The sequence below is a fragment of the Pituophis catenifer genome, unplaced genomic scaffold (assembly GCF_029215685.1).
Source record: "Pituophis catenifer annectens isolate HBS135680 unplaced genomic scaffold, rPitCat1.0.hap2 SCAF_2, whole genome shotgun sequence".
NCBI classification, from domain to species: domain Eukaryota; kingdom Metazoa; phylum Chordata; class Lepidosauria; order Squamata; family Colubridae; genus Pituophis; species Pituophis catenifer.
Window position 1 is genome coordinate 191999022 of NW_027256882.1, and position 23368 is coordinate 192022389.

Sequence of the window (23368 nt, forward strand, 5' to 3'; positions counted from 1 at the left end):
TGGTTCTTCAGTGTCAATGAACCACATGTTCCCATATGTTCCAATGAAGCAGCAGAGCCAATGGTGTGCAGTTGGAATTGTATTTCAACACCTGCGAGGCCTGAGGTTCACCAATGCTGTCACAGTAATTGCAGACAACTCTGTACCTCAATTAACTTACAGGCAGTCCTGGACCTAGGATTGGTCACTTAGTGGCCAAAGTTATGATGGACTCAAAAAGAGGACATATGACAGGATTCTAAATTTCAATGGTTATTCCCCTATCCTGCAGTCATATGAATGCATTTTGGGTGCTTGGCAACACAGCTGCTTTACAGCTGTTTGCAGCATCTTGCAATCACATGATCACATTTTATGTCAGTTTTGCCCCATTTGCTTTATGGTTGATGCGAAAAAGAGTTGCAAAATTGAGTCATTCATGTGACTGACCTGTTTTATGACTTTACAAGTTAGAGTTATAACGGGTAGGCTCCATTATGGTCATAACTCAAGAACTACCTGTACAGATTAATTGTCCATTGTGACACTGAAGTCACACATAGACTATTGGCATCTACTGACATCATTATTTTGTTTCTGTTACAATAGTTGTGTAGTAAAAATGTTCTATTAACATTGTTGATTTCACGATCTGGAAAACAAGCAAAGAACCTGCAACAGCTAATCTGCATGAGACATTATAGCCTTAATTCTCAAAGATGCATACAAATAAATTTATTTTCAAAACAAAAAGTGAATTGCTGAATTTCTTCAATGACATAAATTAATTTTCCAACTTGCAACCAACACATTGTATTATTTCCCAAATGACTGTGAAACACAACTACACCAGGCAGTACTGACATGCCCTTGAATTTTACTGGAGGAGGGATATGCAGGTGGCCACAGCAGCACATCCTTTACATTTCACATCATTTGGCAAGACAGAAAACAGATGACAGATCCTTTAGCTTAAGTATTTTGTGGTAACTCTACAATTTACAAATAATTCTTCTCCCACTCGCAGACATTTCTAAAGGCAATTCTGTAAATATATCTGTCTTAATGGTGGATTCAATATATAAAGGTCGTAGAACACAATAGATACTGCATCTCTCCCCCCCCAAACACCCCCCCCCCCCAGTATCTGCAGATTATGCCAAAAGGTGGCCACTGATGTCTCAGAAAAATGCAATGGTAGTAACAACGGAATCATCTTGAGATCTTGTAAAAGAAAAAAGAATGTTCCCACATGGAAAATCCATTTTCTCCTGGATACTTAGATCTGAAATACAGTTCGTTACCCTGTAGTTTTCTGATTGCTTGTGTCCTTGCAACTATCTCATTGTAAAAAAATAGCAGAGGTGGGGAAGAAAGCCCTATCTCTGAACTCTGTAAATAACTTAGATTGACTTGATATGGCAATAGCAAGCAGCATGTGAAAGATTGTTGAGCAATCGGAAACAATGGCAGAGCTGAAGAGTCAGAGGTCTGGAGAAGAAGGGTAAGAATAGTATCCATTTTCCTGCAGAGAGGAGAAAAAAACATTAACACCAAGAACATATGTATACAAAGAAATAACATTCAGGTCTTATTAAATGAAGAGCTGTTGAACATCTACCGTATTTTTCGGAGTATAAGACACACCTTCTATCCCCCTAAAAGGGGGTGAAAATTTAGGTGCGTCTTATACACTGAATGTAGCCCCCCCCAACCCACTGGCCCCCACCCTTTGGCCTCTGCCTCGCAGCAGTTACCTCCTTGCAAGCAAACAGCAAGAAAAAACAGCTCCTTTCAGCTTCAGCACAGCCTAATTAGCACAAGTTGATTGGATCAGCCTCCCGACTCTCAGCTGATTTGCTCTCAGCTGTTTTGCGCAGGGCTCTGCTGCTTGCTGCAAAGAGGTAAATTGCTGGAGATTTTTTTTTCCTTGTGATAATCAAGCTATGCTGAAAATGAAAATGAAAGTAAAGCAGGCTGTTTGCAGCAAGGAGGCAAAATTGCTCAGAGGCAGAGGGAGATTTATTTTTTTTCTTTTCCTCACCAAAAAAGGTAGGTGTGTCTTATACTCCGGTGCGCCTTATACTCTGAAAAATACGGTACATATTTTAATTCCAGATTTAATTCCATAGATAGCACACTGGGCCAAGTCACTGCCATTTATTGTAGGGGGAAGAAGCCCTGTCATCTGAATTGCAGTGTTTTACTCCTAAACAGATTGGAGAACTAGAAAAGTTTAGATACTATGGACCAGACTAGATTGCATTGCTTAACCCACCACACAACAAATTGTACACTGTACAAATAGTGTCCTTTCTTTTCATCTGCATTCAGGTTTCCTTCTTTTTCCAACTGAAGGAAGCCTCCAATATTTTTTTTTAGGTATTACCCTGCCTAGCCACAGGAGAATATATATGAAAAATGGGTCAGGAAGTGGTGTATCCATGCTAAAAACAACAGCTGCAAGATCTTTCCAGTGAAAACAAAGAAACGTGCCAGAGCAGAGAAATGAAAAGAAGCCATAACACACTAGGAATGCATCAAGGGAAGGTAGGTCACAGGCAATAATTTCTTTCCCTTTGCTTTTTTTAAAACCGAAAACTAGTGCTTTCACTTGCATCTTTTCACACTCCTACAAGAAAAACTATTGTACCTTTAAACTAACCTGTATAAAAAGATGTGCCACAATGTACATTGTAAGATTTCAAAAAATGAAACACCCAATAAACTACACTGTAAATGAAGTCCAGGAACCTTAATTTAGAAATGAAGGGGGGGGGGAGAACAGATGACGTAGGAAGGACAGGAGGCACAATGACATTTTTGGGATAAAGAACAGCTTGTTAAAATGCACTTTATGTTAGACAACAGTTATCTACTCCATACTATTGTGTTTTATGCCTTTCTTTCCTCCTATGCACTCATTAGCTTTTGTAATGGAGCTCATTCAAGGTGACAAGAACTATAGAACATTTTCTAGGTTATAATAACAGCCTCCTATGAAGCACAGCTTTGTGCTCTAAACACGAGTGGTCATCTATTCTCTAGATAATGTGTTCTTACACCAATACAATGTGTATTTTCAGCAATACACAAAAGTGTTCTGCAGCATATTCTCTTAAAAGCCCAAGCAATCCAACATGGCCTTCAAGTCTTAGCTGTTTCTAAAGCAAAACACCAGCATCTTTGTAGACTAAATGAAAGAAACGTTTCTTTACCCTCACTCTGCTTCATGAAATCTAAGAGACATGGAAGAGCCAAACTAATGCATATTCACCTACCCTGATGTCATATTCAAGAACAAATGGAGGAAAGTCAATTTGTTCAGGGGGTATTGCTGTGAACAACTGCTGGAGGCTTTCCACATGGTGAACTTTGTCCTTTAGACCTGAGACAGTAAAGGTTGTGAAGAACCAGGTTGAAACCTAAAGGGAAGAATAGGGAAATTAATGCTGCTTCCAAAAATTATTTGACTACAAATGATTCAATCATCTTGAAGTTATGAGACATGCAACAGAAACGTACTTAATACAATACCATAAGTGCACCCTGAAAGTTTTTAAAACAAAACAGACAAGTTTTCCTTCTCAAAGCAACTGCTTTTTAAGCTAGACATTACAGAGAATATGTCAAGGAAAAGGAGAGAACAGCATGCTATAAATGTAAATAGATAGGTTTGTATGGGTAATTTGTTTTACAAAACCCTTTAATTGATTGTTTGCTGGTTAGGCTTATATCCCGTGACTCCTCCAAGAGTCTGTGGTAGCCAAAGCGGTCCTCCATGCCAGGATGCGTAACCTCAGCAATATCGTTCAATACTTCAGAAGCGCACTTTATGATAGCATGCAAAAATGTACATTTTCCACCTGGAGATGACACACTTCACCTTTGAGCGAAATGTTGGATGGACAAAATACAAGGCCTTCAGATTTCTTTTGTACCTGGTTAAAAACAAAAGAAGTTTCTTAAATCTTAAAACATTTAACTAATGACATGATACCACCCAACCCTTTCACAGAACTCTTAGCATTCAAGACGAGATTGACATTTTTGGATATCAGGATAGGAACTGAAACAAAACCTCTGATTTTGCAAAGAAGTCTTATCTCAGTTTTCACAGTAAAGCCCTACACCCACCTTCATCCGGCTTTGGTGTTTATTAAGTTTATGTCCCATCCCCGTCCCCCATTACTATATATGTTTGTGCATAAGCTCATCTGCGGATAAGCTGATCCTTGAATATTTAATCAAAATACCATCAAAACTGAACCATCTGCAGATAAATCGACCTACATTTTAAATGGTATTTTGGTTAAAAATTAAAGACTCGGCTTTTCCGTGGATGGGCTTACACTTGAAAATATATGAGAAATATGGGTAATTTAAAATAGTATTATTATATATACTCTCATATAAGCCCATCTGATTTTGGGGTGGATTTTGGCATTAAAATTCTCAGCTTACTCATGAGCATGTACATTTTTAAAGCAAATTTTCTTGTGCTTTTTAATCACAGACGCCAATATGGAAAGACGGCTTCAAGACCTTTGGATATAAAACTTACCTCACATCGACAATGTCAGAGAGCTTCTTCAAGAAATCTGAGTCCAAGTGATTGTAGACATTAGTGAGCGTATGGAAATAGACAATAATATATTCCTTCACTACAATATGGTCCATCACATGGATAAAGTACAAGAGAGCCTGAAAAAAAACAACACACATTTATTTAATCAGACACAAAATGTGGCATCCTCTCTTTTTTGTAATTCTACAAAAATAGTACTGAGAAAACTTTCCTCAACAGAAAGAAAATAGTATGTTTTGTTGAGCTAAATGGCTTTCTCCTCTCCTCAACAATAGCAATGAATAAGAGACAGTGCATTTAGAACAAAAGGTATTAGACCCTCTTCTCAGCTATGAAACTGATCTGATAGCCTTGCCTATGCTTCAGCCTAATTTGTCTTGCAGGAATTATTAAAATTTTATCCCATCTTTTTTATATATAACTCAAAGTAGCTAAACATAATCCCATAATGATCCTATTTCCCCACAACAACAATCCTGCAAGGTAGGCTGGACCAAGAAGTACAACTGGCCCAAAGTCCCCAACCAGTTTTCATGACAAAGCGGGGCCGAGGCCGGGGGGGCTAGAATTCACCCTCTCTGGGTTTCTAGCCCAGCACCTTCAGCAATGCATCAACCTAGATCCCTTTTATGCTGATAAAATAAGTGTGGAACCCACACTTCATTTCTTCAGACTTTTGGAGGAGTTCTCCTTCCTTTTATGTGTGGAAGGGAATTCCTACTCTGGACTGAAGAAATGAAGTGGGAATTTTCGCAATCCCCTCTTTGTTTTTCCAGCCCAGCACAAGAGTTCCTCTCCCCCCTGTGTGATGAGCTGGAGAATCGAAGCAGGGATCCTGAAGATCTAAACTTAGTTTCTGCAGTCCAAAGAAAGATTTCGTGAATGGAAATGAATGGAAAATTTTTGGTAGTCAGCAGCAGACTGCAACCTTCCCTGCCAGCTTCCCCTTTGATTTTCTGAAAAAGCAGCAGAGAAGACGGCAAATGATGATCGCATGATTGGAAGCACTTGGCAACTGGTCGTAAGTATGACCAAGTTGAGGACTAGCTGTAACTGCACTCCTCCTTGCAGATGATTAAAGTACTGTTAATATACAGTATCGAACATCTATTATATGAAGTACACAAAGTTTACACCAACTGCAATTTGTCCAGATTTATAGTCTTAGCAAAATCCTCTATGATTTTTGTAATGCGTTGTTTGCAAAGTTGACTTTGGAAATGGTTGAAAGCTTCATTTGGTGAGCAATGAACGGGAACTAAATTGCAGACTAATAATGGCCATTCAGATGAAACTGCTTTGGTTTCCTGTCAGCTTTGGGAATAATTAACAAAACTGTTTCACCTATAATAATCTTTGTGGCTATGGATCAGTAGACCTCAAAGTACATTCAGCTGAGGCAAAACTGCTTGCATTATAGAAGTGTCTTCTGAGGCAGTTGTGTAGGCTCTCCAAATTTTGGAATGTCAGTTGTGCCCAGAGTGGGTTTTATTTTCAGTCTCAAATGAAAACCTTTAAAAATGTCCTTTTAAGGATGAATAACGAATCTGCATGTACAAATATGATTTCTTAAAATTCTAAAATAATAACTGTTATCACTATTGAAATATTTCTCGGGTTCTTACCTTCTCCATGTCTATAAGGGTTACAGGAATATTCCTTCCAACAACTGCCATCACTGTACGACCACAATTGTCAACTCCTATGAACAGAATGAACATCAGGACCATATTTCAGATTCCAGAACTTAGAATACATATACACAGGGGTGAAATGCTACTGGTTCAGTCCGGTTCACCCGAACCAGTAGTAAAAAATGCTACCGGTAAAAAAAAAAAGCTTTAAAAAGTAAAAAAAAAAAGTTCTGACATCGCACTTCACTCAGCTGATCTTCGGAATTTTTTCTTTTTACTTTTTAAGCATTTTTTTTACTACCGGTTCTCTGGAACCGGTAGTTAAAAATGCTTTAAAAAGTAAAAAAAAAAAAGAAAAAAAAAAGCAGGCAATCCAAAAGTGCGTGTTTGGTGCAGACTGTGCATGCGTGCACAGTGTGCATCTGGTGTGCACTGCATATGCGCGCACACAGCATGTGTCTGGCGAGCACCGCGCATGCGTGGGCAGTGAACCGGTGGTAACCGGCAGAGGATTTCACCACTGCATATACACCCCTACACATACACACACACACCAAGTCAAATCTAGCTTAAAAATCATTGTTTGAAAATTGTCAGCATCGCTTGGGGTTGCACAGGAATCAAAGACTACCTATTACATCACATTATGTCCTCTTTCAGGCAAATGGCTAACTTTTCTCTAAACCTAACAAATATAAGTAGAACAGTATTTCTTAACTATTGAAATCTTGTTAGAATGGTTAGAATGTAGGCTAACTCTGTCCACAGCGTGGAGTTCGATCGTGACTGGATGAAGGTTGACTTCGCATTCCATCCTTCTGAGGTCGGTAAAATGAGGACCCAGATTGTTGGGGGCAATATGCTGATACTGTAAACCATTCAAAAAGTGCTATAAAGCACTATTATAAATCTAAGTGCAAGTGCTAGTGCTAGTGCTATTCTCCAATGAATATGTAAATACTTAAAACTAGTACAATCTTGATTATGTAGCTACTATAACTCTAAAGGAAAATTAACCATAAGTAAATTCTTATAGGCTAAATTTCTCATTGGTAGTATAAAGCATTCACTGCTTTTTCTTTCCACACTCATCATGCAGGAGTCACAGGCATTTTGGTTAATTTGACCTTAATCATACCTGTTTGGTACAATGCTTTAAGTGAAGCAATATCTGACAGGTCCTCAGCTCTTGCTCGACAAAGCCAACGGTTGTAACTAGAAGGCAACCACACAGAATTGCAAAATAATTAGTTTTCTAGTAGCACAATTAGCATAAACATCAAACCTGATACTATGTATACTCTGACAAATATCTTAATGCATTTCTTACTTAACCTAAAAAGGAAACTAATTATGAAAGAACTGTACTGGAAACAACCAAACAAATATCAGAACCAAGCCATTGTCTGCATGCCAACCTTAAAAAGTCTGTCCAAACCCACTAGCAGTTCACAATTTTCCCTTTGAAAGAAAAAAAAAATCTACTACACTATCCTGTGATCAGAATGAATAAGTACACTGCTCTCAAGCACTCACAACGCCAGAGAGTGAAAACTAATGACCTGCAAACAGGAGAGGGACTTTAATAAAAAGTGCCTTACTTTCTCTGATGTTGTTTCTGTAGTGCTGCCTCAGACAGTTGTCCTTGAAGGATAAGACGCCTCTGTTTATCAACATCTCCCTCCATTCGAGCAAAAGCATGAGAACCAATAAATGAGAAGTCAGCTTCTAGCTCCTCTTCATCAGAATTATCTGCAGAAGATATTCCGGGATAATGACGGGTCTGTCCCTGAGGATGTCATATTACACATGCAATACAGGAAAACGAGGGGCCATTTGAATGAAAACAAATTGCAGTTAGAAGAGATTCTATGGCAAAACATCAGAGGTTAGTAGCAGTTCTTTTTCTGGTGCAATCTGAACTGATGAAATTTTACCACTTACAGTTTACAATATATTGCAAGCTTTGAATAGGTCAAGTGGATAACTGTGGAGAGCAAAAAGCAGCAGTAGTGCTGAACACTGGATAGCCCGTGAAAGGTGACTCTCCCATCAAGCCTGTCTGAATTTCTCTCTCAGTCTGGTTGAAGTGAGAGATATCATCAGTTGAAGACTGGATTATAAATTTAACTGAACTTGCTGAAATGACAAAACTGACCAGATTGGTCAGAGAAAAAATGAAAATAAAATCTTTTTGAAAGACTGGGAACTTATATGGACTTTTTGTTGAAAGAAGAAAAGATAAAATCGATGATTTCAGAATTTGAAGAGGAAAAGGGGATAAAGATGGTGGTGGTGGTGGTGGTGGTGGTGAATTAAGATGATAATTATTCAATACAAAAAAGGGTAGAAGCATAATAACTTTTTTTGTTAGTTTCTAACTTTTTATTTTATTTGTTAAACTCTTAGTTATAAAAATCAAACATACATAAACTAACTTTGAAAAATGGGTCAGGATTAAGTTAATATGGAGATATAATTTATATTAATAATAATGCTAAATGTAAAACTCGCAGCCCTCTAAGGTTGGTTGCCTGTTTTAAGTCATCTGCAAATTACTTTGGCACAAATGCAGACTCACCCTCTGGAGCACCTGGCTTTTTACAAATTCTAATCTGACGTTCAGGCACAACGGGCTCCCCTTCTGCATTTCCTATATCTTCAGGAAGTAAAGGCAGGGACTCTCTTTCTTCTGCCAGTGATCTTGGAAAATACAGAGGCAGCATCTTCTGATAAGTAGGCTATAGAAAAGAGAATTTGAAAACGGTCTCATCTTGCATTTCACTTTTCAGGGCAAGATTGAAATCAGGAAGTGTATTAACTGGTGTTAAAATGAAATTACTAGTCATACCAATATCATATAAATTGATCAGTATTAGCTTTTCAATGTGAAGAAAATTAACTTCTGAAACTATCCGAAAATCCAGCTGACATATGGTAGGCATCACAGTGTGTCCAGTGTGGCAAAACTTCTTCTGCATTCTGACTGTCTATGAGGGAGATAGGTTGCTAAGTGCGTGCATACACACACACACACACACACACACACACACACACACACACACAGAGAGAGAGAGAGAGAGAGAGAGAGAGAGAGAGAGAGAGAGAGAGAGAGAGTGATAAACTTTCAAGATATCCCAACATGTCACCCAGATGACAAGCTCCCATTTTTCAGTTTGAAGCTAGGTGCCTATCTCTTTCCAAATCACTTTGTGTGACTCTGAAGACAATCTAACCAACCCCCAAACTTTCATTTTGGTATCAACTCTCTTTGAACTAAACACAGACATATGTCAATATCAGCTGAGTTTAGTGCTTCTGAAGTTCTCAGCATGCCTTGAAATGCATAACCAAAAATCACCTGTTTTTACAGCTAGTTGGTGTATGGGACTCTCCCAACTTTATAAGGCACAGTAGAAAGTTGATACCTGGTGTAGAAAACTACTAAATTTCCAAATACCACCTATCTACAGGATCTAAACTGGATTAGGATTCAGCTTCACCATATTTGCTGAATCACAACTGTTTCAAGGCACTGGTCTTGACACTGTGGAGCAGGGGTCCTCAAACTATGGCCCGGGGGCCAGATACGGCCTGCCAAAGCAATTAATCTGGCCCTCGCAGGACCACAAGGCTGCCCTGCCTACATCACTCCACCTACCTACTGGCCCTCTGCCATCTGGAGGCCAGGGAAACCAAAAACGAGACGCGCGGAGGCCTCTGGAGGCCAAAAACGGACCCATTTTTTGCCTCCCCAGCTTCCAGAGAGAGAGGGAGGGAGGGACACACACACACACACACACACACACACACACACACACACACACACACACACAAAGTCCCTCATACACACCCCAAGGCAGCCACATCGCTTCACTAACCTGCTTTCTACCCTCAGGAGCATAACAAATTAAAGTTTAATTTGTGTGTATTGTTTGAACTGCTAAATTGGCCCTGCCCAACCGGTCACATGACCACCTAGCCACGCCCAACCAGCTGGTCCAGCCCCCGAACAGTCTGAGGGACCGTGAATTGGCCCCGTTTAAAAAGTTTGAGGACCCCTGGTGTGGAGTAACATTCACTGTCACTCTTTGAAATCAGCCCTTCAGATAAGAAAGGAACCATTGCAAAACAGCACCTTCTACCTCTGCTCACAGGAAGGAGGATGCTATGGTTACTGGTATAAAAAACAATGAGAAATCAATTATGGAAAATTATTATGGAAAATTGTAACAAATAGCAAGTAGGGATTTGCAAACATTTTTTTAGATCACTTTATAGAATTGGCAACATGTAAAAAGCTGCAACAGTGACCTAAAGTTAGTATTGTAAATTGGTGTTCCTTCCTTCAACATTCATTTTATGTGGATGTGTTTTTTAACAGAGGAAACATTCTTAAACCAGTACACGCAGAAATATGGATTACTTATCTAAAAGCCTTTCCATTCTATTTTCACCACATCTTATCATGAGAAACAGGCAGCTTTAATATGTTTGGATGCAGAGAAGGCCCTTGACAACTTAAATTGAGGCTTTATACGTAAAGTACTGGAAGATATGGATTTTGAGCAAAGAAATATTGGAGTAGGATTCACAATCAAATACAGAAGATTCTTAAAGATAAAAGCAGAGACTTTACTTTTAGGCTTAATGGATAAAGAACTTGATAATTTTTTGGAACTTTGATTGTTATACATGTTGATGGCAACAAGATTACTTTATGCACAAATATAGAAGGATACTTTGATTCCCACAATAGTTGATTAGATAGATTTGGTATTATAGAAATAGCTGGTATATACTGTATTATATAAAAGTAAAAAAGTTGAGGTTTTGTGTTATTACCTTATTCTACTGCACCAAAAGGAGTTGGAAGTCAATGTTTTTTTTTCTTTTTTCCCCTCTATCCTACACTTTTCTCTCTTCCCTTTTTCCTCCCCTATTTTATCTATATTTTCGTTTTTCTTTATATTTTTTATTTTATGCTTTGATACAAATTTTGAACCACAAGTCATTCTATTTTCATCTTGCTTAAGAAGAATCTCTGAACATTAAATATATTATTTAATATTAAGCTCTTGTGCAGTTCTGCAGTAACATGTTTGCTCACATTTTTTCATGCTTTCTTCAATCATGAAGTATTCTCCATTTAGCACTCACTCAATAGTCACTTAAGAGCAGCAGCCCCCAACCTTTTGGGCACCAGGCATTGGTTCCATGGAGAATAGTTTTTCCGCGGACCGGAGGGGGCTTGGTTTCACGTGCTGCTTTGCTTATTTGGTAGGCCCAGTTGCTGGTAAGCCGCGGGCTAGTGCTGGTCCATGGACCAGGGGTTGAGGACCCCTGCTTAAGAGAACACATGGAATTCAGGGTTTAAGGAATGTGGATCTATTTCCCCTGTGGTACAGTGGTACCTTGGAACTTGTTAATTCCAGAAGGCGCAACAGTACTGAGTACTAAAAATGACGAGTACCAAACAAACCATGTGACTAATGCGTGACCCTTTGTGTTGGCTGGAAAGGGTAGCAAGTCACAAGGCAGCAGACACTGACAAGTCCTAGCCTGTATGTTGAGTACCAAACAAACGATGAGTACTGGGACAAAATTTTCATGTCAGAATGTGTCAAGTACCAAATTTGCCAAATTTCAAAGTAGTTGAGTACTGAGGTTCCACTATATACTAATATTTTCTGTATTATGCCATATTTTATACAACAAGAAATCAGCATCATATGAATCAATATCACTTGATTAGTGAGTTACATTTTCAACATATTTTAGAAATAAAACATAAATCTACTTCACTTTACTTAAGATCAGCAAATGAAAGTGCTCACTAATTTTTAATCTACAATCTAAAATATATCGACTTTTGAATCAGAATGCATGGAATCTGAAGCAAAACCCAGAAGTCTATGAATTAATGAAAATGAGAGTTCCTTTTATTAAGTTTATTATACATTTCAAAAGAAAGCTATAAGGAAAAACAAATATCGTAACTGTACAGCTAATGCTTGCCAACAAGTTATTTTACATACCTCCTCAAGATCAGAAACGGCAAACACTACTTTTTCAAGAGTTTCCCCATGAATCTCTAAAAATCGTCGGACTGTACCTAGTGGTAGAGGAAATGTCAAGAAAAACAAGTCAGAAAAATGAGAGGAAGCCAACATTTAAGCCTATCATATAGGAGGAATAATAATTAAAGGTCATCCTCATAACAAATGAAATAATATGAAATAACAGAAATACCTAAAGTGCTTGCAGGGATGATTGTCTAACTTTTCCATGCGATCTACTTAGCACCACAGGGTAAAAGCAAATCCTTTCTTGCTGCATGGAGTTGCTGGTTCTCTAATAACCCTACAAATGTTGATGATAACACTGTGCAGGACCAACACCCCCCCCCCCCCATATAATGTAGTGGGAGGAATCCATTCCAGAGAACTAAGGTACAACTCAGTTCAGGTAGCATGAGAAAAAGAGGGTAAAGACAACACCTCCCTAATAGTTTCCGAAGTACATGCTTCACGTAAATAGTAGTTTTAAGATTCTGCCTATAGATGTAAAATAATAAAAAAAACTGCTTGGAAGAGTCACTACATGTTCTTATTGGTTTTTGATGTCTCATGTGTACCCATTACCTTTTTGGATTTGGGGCTGATTTTTGAGGGCTGAAATTGACTTTTATTGTCTGATTTACAGAGGATTTTATTGTATTTAGAGTTTATCTTTCCTCCAAAAGCTGAAATCAGCATAGAGTTGCCCATCTTGCCTAAAATGATTCATAGAGAAACATTGTAATATAAGATGGGTCAAGAAAGATAGGCTGACCAAAGTCATTAAGACCACTCAATGACTGAATGCTGGGTCCCACTCCCCACTCCTCCACATTTAACACCTTAACTACTATACTATATTGGCTCTCACACCTCATATCCATTTCTCATTTGCTTAGCCCCTTAATTCCTCCAAGTGAAAGAGCACCCACTGTGGAATCCATGAAAGAGATGCTAATCTGTGCCTCAGAGTTTACCTACACTTCTGTTATTTTATCTTGAAAGGCAGCATTTCAGGAATTGTTGTAATCTTACTCTCGTGTTAATTGTAATCTTATTCTCATAATTGTTTTTAATCAAAACAGAAACCATACAAAAGAGATCTGTAGATAGAACTACACAACAAATAGAGAAGTCAATGCATCTGCAGAATACAGATGTTTTATCAGAATGCTCAAACAAGTGTTGCAGAGCAAGCCCTGCCCTTTACATTTATACATGTGATATTGCAACATGTTTATAAAAGGGGTAGAACTCTTGTTGTAATGCTATTCATCATGGACCCTCCTGCATAATTACTTTTTGTATATATCCCTTCTTTTTTTAATAAACAACTTAAGGTGGCAAACATATCTAATATTCCTTCTTCCTACTATTTTTCCCACAACAATAACACTGTGAGGAGAATTGGTTGAGTGAGAGTGATTGTCCCAAAGTCTCAAACTGGGAATTCACAATCTCTCAATTTCTATCTTGGTGCCTGAACCACTGGACCAAACTGTAGAATGATTTTCCCATCATCAGAAGGTTTTAGAGAGGTTGATAAGACCTAGGTCTGTATTGTTTAATGCATTTTGTATTGGTTGATTATCATTTTCCTTTCTTTTCTTCTTGTATGCTGACTAGAGTCACATGATCTGGTCACAGATACCTTAATAAGTAAATAAAGCAAGTCTGGGTATCTATTTGTATTTACAAACCCTTTGTTTTTAACTTATTTTTGTAACATAAATAACCCAATTGAGTGCCAAATTCTAAAACAGGAATACAATTGTGTTATTATATATTTTGCACCATTTTCACTTTATAAAATACAATAAATAGCAATGTCTAGCCATACTGGCTAGGGCAAAACTTTTGAAGGTTGATGCCAGTCAACCTGATCTAATTTAAATAGAGTATGTGGGTCCAAATATTAATAAAGAAGCTTGTGTATTCCCTGAAATGAACTAGAGAAGAGTCCACAACCATGCAATTATTATTTGTATGTATTGTTACTTTTTATATCTTTATGACTGAAATACAATGCATACATTTCTACAAAATCTTTGGTGTATACTTTTAAATCAGACCTGGTATCTCATAACTTACACATTCACTTTGCCAATCATTTTGTGGAGAAATGGAAACAAGGGAAGGAGTAAAAATTGATACAAGGTAAGAATGTGTGAATTTTTAAAGAGTTAGAAAGATGCATGATAAGCCTCAACATAATCTGATTCTTTACATCCCTTAATACCTCAGAGTGTGGCGATTATATATGGGATAGAATATCTCATAACTCAAAATAAGTAAAAATTCAACCTCATTTACTCCAGTGCTATAATTCAATCATTTGCACTTGTGACCAGACCTCTGGAAAAATAAACATCAAAATTTACCTTTTCTGGCCATAAAAGATTGTCCACCTACACTTGATCCACCATTCTATAACACTTACTTATTGATATTATCACATATTCTTTCCTTACCTCCATTATTCTTTTCTCCTTCTGCAGTCTATTTTTGCTCTACAAAAAGATTGTAAAGTGCTTCAAGGTAGAGAGATCTGATCTCTGAAGTACCAGTTATATAAAACAGCCACCCCTTCAAGGATACTTACGCAATGCTATGTGAGTTGCATCCACTAAAGGATAACCACGTTTCACAGTGTTTATCACACAGAATCCCACTGAGGACATTGCTTGTTCCCTAAAATAACATCAGTAAAGAATAATTTCAGCAAGGCATAAGAACGTCAATTCTACTAAGTCAAAGCATATGCATGCCAATCTTCCTGTATGTATTTATTTAGGACAGAACAGCTATAGAACCATTAAGAGTTGGTTCTATAACCATTCAGGATAGAACTCTTAACGGTGATTAAGATCACCAATCAAAGCTGGCGGCTTACTCCAAATTTTTTTTTTGAGAAAGCAGGTCCTTTGGCCTACTTACAGAATTAAAAATGGAAGAACATTCAAAGATTATTTTAAAAATGTGTATTCTGGATAGAGAAAATGATGGTTCTGAAAAGTGTAGGGAAGTTACAAAATTTTAAGGAAGAAATGCAAGAACTGAAATTACACAAACATCATCTTAGCCCCTAAAGTGTAGTGAGTGAGAAATATAAGATTATCCCATGTTGATTTTCTTTGATAAAACAAACAAACGAAGAGAAAGCAGTAACTTTCAAGTTTCTGTTTTTATACCCTGCAGCAACAGAATTCTACCTTAAAAAGGCTGGCAAAAAAAAGAGTCATTTGGATTCCTTCTTCCTTTATGTTGCTTTTAGATAGGGAGATAGGGAGAGACAGTATTACAATATGAAGGGGAAATGCACTCACCCACACAAATATGCATTATAAGTATCCTTGGTTTAACAGTTCAATGCTTTGTGTTATTTGAAAAAATAACAAAGGCAGGATAAAAATAAATAAATACTGATATAGCAAAAGGTAGAATTTTGATCAAAGTCTAAAAATGTGGCAAAACCCAAATTTATAAAAATAAAATTATAAGAGCATAATAAAAAATATAGCAAATTCCTCATAGAAGGAAAGTACAAGCAAAAAACATTAAACATTACAGGACTTAAAAAGAATAAAAAGAAAATAAATGTTCAACTATTCCGGATGGATAAAATGACTATTATGAGGTAATTATCTGGACAATTATTGATTTCATAAACTAAATTCAAATAAACTTACAATGAATTAATTTCAATTTAATATGAATTCTAATATGAATCTTTCTACTTTAGATCCCTTGGGCAATCTTACCACTGCTCCCATCCCATCCCAAAACAATGTCCAGTGATTCAATATTGGCCTAGAGGAATAAAATACTGTAAACACAAAAGGAATTTGAAGGGAATTGGAGAAAATTATACACTAAGAATATTCAGATGAGCCTAGTTTAGCAGTAGTGAGTCAGGCTAGGAAAACCAGAATGGTGATTGACTCACTAAACCTATTATTATTATTATTCAGTCCTAGATCTACGATTAGGAATATTACTGAAGCATCTCTTATATTTAAAAAATGTGGAAAATCTTGTAAATCTGAAAGTTTGCATATCATATTCCAAGGAGTGAAAAACAGGCTTTACACATCATGGTAAGCTATAATGTGGTTTTTTTTATTTAGATTTAGAATGTTTGAACCAAGCTACTATGATTTATAAACCACATTTCATGGCTTAACATAACATACAAGTAACTAAACAACAAAGAATAAGGGATGTGATCTGGCAGAGGACAGAGACGTTGACTGGAACTTGTATTTAGTTCTCATCAGCCCTAAATTAAAATTTAATGGGCTCCAGGTTTCGCAGCACTGGGGATATTTCTGGTGATTTCTCTTTATTTCAGGAAAGGAAGAAAGGGTTAATTAGGCAAAGTACTGAATATTCTAGTGATATGAACAGCTCCTCCCTTTTCCTGTCCTCCACATCACACTAAATACTTTTGTTTCATTCCTATATTTTATTGTACTCTGTTGCTCAGAGGAGTATGCCTACTTTTTGTAGTCTACTCCTAATATTAGACAACTAATATTTTGAGTGGGTGGGGAGGACAATTAAAATTACAGAAGTACATAAGAGGAGGAAGGTGGTGGCACGTGTCCGTAAAAGTAATTTCACAATCTACTAGATTGAGAGACACAGGATGTAACAGCTGTGGTTTCTGAGCTATTTGCAGGTGTTTATTAGCCCATCTAGGTCACACTATTTTTTTCAAGAAATAATTGTTTAAATTGGCAGCTGGGCCAAAAATACAAATTAAAAAGGAAGATTCATGCAACTATCCCAGAAGCATTTTTCCCGAACATGGAAAGCAGCTATCCTGATTACCAAGTAAAGTCAGGGAAAAAAATTAGATTGTTGCCATCTTGTGAATTACAGGACTGTAGAGGATTGGTAGATCTCACTCAGGAATCATTGTGTGTAAAAATGATTTAAGATTAATTTTGAATCAATGTGAAGTCAAAAATCTGAGCATTTGGTGGTTTACATCCCTTTCCTTGAGTCCTTGGGCAACTTCTTTGCCCTTTATCCTCACTAACACATCTTCCTCAGTGTTTTGTTGCTTGCTATCACCATCTGTTAATAGGCTGATCCTTCAGAGTAGCCATTTTTGATAACATCCATGATACTTTTGCAACATTTTAGATACACTGCCCTTTTTTAAGGCACATTTAAAAACCTCTGTTTTTACACTGGTTGCAGGCTACATGAACTCCATTGTTTGCATGCAGTGCATGTTTTTGGGTGTGTAGAGAAGGTACTTGCCTGTCAAAGAAGAGACATGCTTACTTTGCAAATTGAAGGATGTTGCGGTAGCAGCTGTACAAGGAACTCTCTGCTGCTGTTCGGTATCGGCTTTTATATTTGGGTCCTACAGTGTGAATGATGAAGCGGGCAGCAAGATTAAACCCCTTGGTCATCTTTGCTTCCCCTGTCCGACAACCTAATAAGAAACCAGAACAGCAATGTCAAACCAATGGCCACCCAAGCATTTTATTTTCAATTTTGAACCCTTTATTCTAAACCCTTTATACTCCTGGATGGGCTTTGGCTTGGGCCCAAGGACTTTACACACCAGGGGTGGCCAATTCATTTTCCCAAGCGGACTGTTGTGGAGGACAAAGTCAAAGCTCCCACCCCCAACCCCACGAGGATCCAACTGGGACAGCCCATAGGCTGAATATGGCCTGTGGCCTGTAAAATACCCAGGTCTGTTATATACTATAGCCACTTTTTTGTTGTTGTCAAACTCATCATACTATAACTATTTGTTAGCTAACTGGGATTTATGGAAATTATAAACCAACATTGATAGATGGAAACTGTCTAGAAAAGTCTAGTTTAGTCTTCTAATTCCAGGTCAACTTTTGATAAAACATCTTGAATGAAAATACTGACCTGTACTTATTACAAGACCTGCTGGAGGAAAGAGGAAGCAGAGTTATTTCTAGCACTGTCTGCCACATTACACCAGATGCAATCAGTAAGCATGGTGTCTTTGTAATAACAAGAATCTACAAGTCCATCTCACTGACCAGAAATTCCATCAAGTAGTGGAATAGGTCTGAGAACTTGCTATTGAATTTGGATGGTTCTAAAATATGTTTGTCTACTTTTCACGAACTGAACAAGAGTCTCTTTGCCTGAACTAGAAGGAGTAATCTGACCTTGCAGTGCAATACTCTAGACCAGTGATGGCTAACCTTTTTGCGGTTGCGTGCCAAAAACGGGGGTTGCATATGGGGGTCACATGCGTGCCCACACCCACAATTCAATGCGCCCCATCACCCCCCGCGCATGCACATGCGACTTCCCCATGCTCCCCGTTTTTGGCACGTGATGGCCTGGTGGGCCCAGTAGGCACATTTTTCGCCCTTCCCAGGCTCCCCAGGCTTTCTAGGCGTGAAAACGGCCTTCCACACCCCTCTGGAGGCCGGAAACGGCCCGTTTGCCAACTTCCGGTGTGCACGGAAGGCCCAAAAATCAGTTGGCCTGTGCCCTCATGTGCACTACAGCTGAGCTAGGGCAATGCTCGCGTGCCCACTGATATGGCTCCGTGTGCCACCTGTGGCATGCGTGCCATAGGTTCGCCATCACGGCTCTAGACTGTGCAATTCCAAGAGACTTAAATGACCACTGTCAGGTCACTCATTAATGGTTCAGGTTTTCTGTCCATCAGACAATCATAGACCTTTTCCAGTTGAAAGTTGCATTTCTTGCTTCAACATCCATTCTTTTCTTTAAAACTTGAAACATCTCCCTGGAATCAAGTTTCTATTCTAGAAAATGAAGAAAACTAAACACCTCTTCCAATACTTAGTAATTTCATTCCCATTTCTTTCACATATTACCTAGGTGATAATGAACTTCTTGCATAAAGGTAGTCATTTAGTTTTTAAAAATGCAATTGTGGCTAAGTAATTTGTGACAAGTGTTGTGGCTCTTGGCATATTTGACCTCTGTTGCCACTTATCCTGAAGTATCTAACAAGGGAAAAAAGAATAACTGAAGCAAAGCTCATTTTATGAAAATTGACATATTATTCTGACCTTTAAGTTTCTGTAGTTCAACTTTTAAGTCAGGTCCCGCATGCATGGAGATACTTTCAGAGACTGGATTCTTATCTGTGAGGGACTCATTGCTGGTGTTTACTATAGCTGTGCAGTTCAGCAATGCTACGTCACCTCTCCTTTGAAAAGATTACAATTCATTAACAATGTAGAAGAAATAAAAGTAGAATCAAAGCTATCTGCATATAAAAAGGAAGTTCTCCATCTAGTTATTTGTTTCCCATAGCAGTACTGATTAACCAGGTAGACAGCAATGGAACACAGCCAAGAACTGCACATTTTAACATCTGACTATTCTCAGAAAATACCACCAGTTTTAATTCCTTTCTCCTTTTAGTCTTTTTATAGAACACTATACCACCTGTTATGAATAGAAAAATAGCCATCATATCCAAAACATGCACTTTAATTGCCCTAAAATGTATTAAGACTATGGAGGTCCTCAAAAGAGAAAGTATACTTTTAAAATGAAAACTGAATTGAAAGAGGCCAATCAATATGTTCATGTTTATAAATTAGAAGGGTTAAGAAGATACAGAGCATGACTCCTGGAATTCTTTCCAACACCCTTACCTGCAGAGGTTATAAGAAACTCTGTTTTCTTCTGGGAAAAAAAGCACCTGTTTATGTATGCCTCTGCTTTTCTGACATTTTGCACCTGCATTTGGACATCGAGCAACTGTCTTGTGCAGTCACATAATCACCATTTCAGCTTCCAACAAACAAAATCAATGGGGAAGACTTTAGGAGGTTGCAAATTATTGGTTGTATTTTAAATGGTCAATGACCTAAATAAAATGGGGATCATGTGACCACAGGATGCAGTGACCCTGTGTATTCACCTAATGATAGCAACTGGAATTGCTGGAACTGCCATTGGATTTTGGCATAGTGATGTGATGTCATGCCTTATCACTTGGCAACAGAGTTCCCATTCCCAATATCAGTGGTGGGTTGCTACCGGTTCGCCCTGGGTCGGGCGAACCGGTAGCGGCGGGGGGCTCCATCCACACACCTGGACATCTCTGTGCATGCGCAGAAATGTTACACATGCGCGAGAGCAGACATGCGCCCATGAGCGAACTGGTAGCGGCCGAAATTGAAACCCACTACTGTCCAATATCCATTGGTAAGAAATCCTGTTTCATGCAGAATCACATGATCAGGAGGGAGAAGAGAGAGAAGTCAATAGCTTTCCAAGCGACTTCCAATTTTTTTTTCTCCACAGAGCCCTGCTTGGTCCAGATATTTTTTAAATTTCATTTTTCTTTTGCCAGATTCTCCTATTATACCAAATTTGGTCCCATTCTGGACTATTTTTGGAATATTGAAAAACAACAAGCACTATGATAGCAACCTATCAATAAATCCCAAATGTCTCTTTCATTCGGTTTTAAATACATAAAATATATGTCACCAAACTGTCCTCAGTGTAATGAATCACAACTCCTATCAACCCATCCAATTTGTTTAATGGTAAGGAATGATAAAGAGGAATATAGATTCTTTTATAAGCTTCACATAAAATTGTGAGGATTTGTTCTTACACAGTCAGTAAAATAAACAAACATAATCAAAACATTTTCTTTTTTAAATACCTGAAGTTCTTATATTTTTTGTGAGCTTGTAAATGTAACTCATTCTTGCTAGTGGAATGAATCTGACAGAAATCTAAATGTTTGATATTGTTTAATGGCTATTTAAGATAATGAGATGCAAACTTACCATAATATTATCTTTGCATTGATGTCTTCCCTATATGGGAAGGGTGATCGAACATCAACTTTTCCCCCTTTGATTGGTAAATGAGAGCTGCTTGATTGGTCCTCATCGTGGTAGTTAGACCATCCTGGCAAAGTATTAATATCCACAAAATGGGAAGGAGCTCCCAAAGGATCCATGGAATCACTTATTTCAGTTCACTTCATAAGCACTTCACTGCTTATTGAGATATTGCTGTTGTTTCACATTAAAATATACAACAAAATAAAAATTCAGTGTGTTTAATACACTCTTATTATTCATCTTTAAATCAATAACTCCATTCATAAACCATTTTAAATACTGATTTAGTACAACATACCTAAAATAAAGTCATACAAGTTTTGAGTTCATGTGCCTGGAATATCAATATCACCTAGAATATCAATTTGTGATTTCCATTGCCTAGTTTTAAAAAAGCCAACATCAAATCTTAATTTCTATAACTGTCTAGTTGAAATAAAACAAAATATGGATAAAAAACAACTCTAAGCCTGCTTATGTCAAAAAGGGGGAAGACACACAAAAACTTCATTTTTCCCCATAATATATGACAGGAAGTCTAAGTGTTAGACATGTGAGTCTAAGATCTTGCCCAGCTTCTGTATACCATACAAGAGACCATTGTTTCATTAGATGGGCAGAAATCTGCTTTCAGGGTTCTTTGGATTTTTTTTTTAATTGCTGGAATTCTATCAGCAGAATTGCTGATAGAAAATATTAGCAGTATTATGAGCAGAAAATATTAACTCAGGTAAGGGTCATACAGTAAGAATTAATGAAGAAAGTGGTTCCACCATAACAGAAATGTAGATCAGAGGTATGGATTGTCATGATTTCCATCTGGGATCTGCCTGAAATAATTAAAAGATGTGACAATTTTTGAACTCTTATGATGAACAATATGTGGTCAAAATTGTTTAAAAATTAGATGTTATGCATTTGGTCTCTTTTATATTTTTTAAACAAATCACAGAGCAATCTGCATTAATATAAACAAAAGCAATTAAAATCTGGTGATTTTAAATGTCACAACAGAGGCACTGAAACTTCTTCAGACCTGTAACTGTTGTGATTAATTTTGTGCAGGTGGAAGCAATCTATCATTTGTGGCTTCAGGTGGATCACATGGTAATAACCGTAAACCTATGGCTGCAACAAGTCTTATATGGTTAATATGGCTCATTCTATGAAGCTGTATGTGATCCATATTTTGACAGTGATTTCAATAGTATTGCATATGAAAGTCCATAGGTATCTCTTCCTCAAATCCCATGTTTGGGCAACAAGGCAGTTTCAATTTCTTGGAACCATGAGAGTTATGGTTCAACATGCACGCAGATTGGAATGAACTTCAAATTCTCCACAAAACCATGAGGGTTTTTTAAACATTTAATGAGTTCAATTTTTTACCCAAAATCCATCTTAAATAATCTAGAAACATACCGTATTGCTATTTGTATTACACATATATACATACATACATATAAAATTCATAAAACCTTTATATCGATACTATAAGTATATCATTACATTTACATAATTATAAGCGTATCGATATTTATATTTATTTAAATTACCTAGCCGCCCAACTCCAATGGAAGAACGTCAGAAGAAGTCGTCCCTGAGAAGTTTAGCTTAAACTTGACATTTCTCCGGGCAGCATGCAGGGTGCCAGCCTTTTGACTAACAGCAAAACGCATGCACCCGAATCCCCCCCTCCCCCGCTCCCGACTGCAGAAGAACCACCCCGAAGCAACAAAACTAGCCCGGTGAACGTGCCCTGCCTCCCCTTCTTCCCCAGGAGTTTCAGTTCCTCTCTTCTCAGAGGCGAAAATAATTCTCTCCCATTACCAGCGAACGACTGTCAAGAATTCCGCCCCCTTTCCCCCCCTCCCCACCCCCCTCCCCATCGGCCGGCGAGAGGCCGCGAGCCAAAGGCGAACCCGTGGACAGGAAGGCACGCGCCGCCCGGGCTCCACGCGCCAAGGCAAGGCGGCCGAGTCCCCGGGGACGTCGGCGACACCCACCTCGGCTCGGCGCCTCGCGGCACTCACGGATGCATGGCTGCCACCCCCGGCGGCCAGGGCTTGTCCTTTGCCAGGGGCTTGGCGGAACCATACCATACCCGAGCAGAATCGCGGAAAGCGACCACCGACTCCTCGCGTCCCGCTCGCAGGTCCCTCTTCCGGTGAACGCCCCAATCCGCCAAGCGCCGCCTTCTGCTTTCCGCCCCGTGGTATCCGAGTGCTCAAACAAAGGTTGCGCCGC

General features: G+C 38.3%; 1 protein-coding gene across 6 annotated transcripts; it reads right to left on the bottom strand.

Moving 5' to 3' along the window:
* Positions 1-699: 699 nt before the first annotated feature.
* Positions 700-23294, bottom strand: GDAP2 (ganglioside induced differentiation associated protein 2). 6 transcript variants are annotated; one of them, XM_070938397.1, is made up of 15 exons: positions 23128-23294; positions 21062-21292; positions 19316-19455; positions 18165-18182; positions 17556-17709; positions 14863-14951; positions 12240-12316; positions 8783-8942; positions 7803-7953; positions 7340-7416; positions 6193-6269; positions 4544-4683; positions 3866-3920; positions 3261-3404; positions 1373-1504 (listed from the first exon to the last, which is right to left on the bottom strand). In XM_070938397.1, the coding sequence occupies exons 2-15, from the start codon at positions 21235-21237 to the stop codon at positions 1463-1465; spliced, it is 1500 nt and encodes a 499-aa protein (XP_070794498.1). In that variant the 5' UTR covers positions 21238-21292; positions 23128-23294; the 3' UTR covers positions 1373-1462. The 6 variants fall into 6 exon arrangements, with proteins under 6 accessions (XP_070794500.1, XP_070794498.1, XP_070794495.1 ...); XM_070938394.1 differs by having other exon boundaries at positions 18165-18185; XM_070938395.1 differs by having other exon boundaries at positions 18165-18185; positions 23226-23291.
* Positions 23295-23368: the final 74 nt, after the last annotated feature.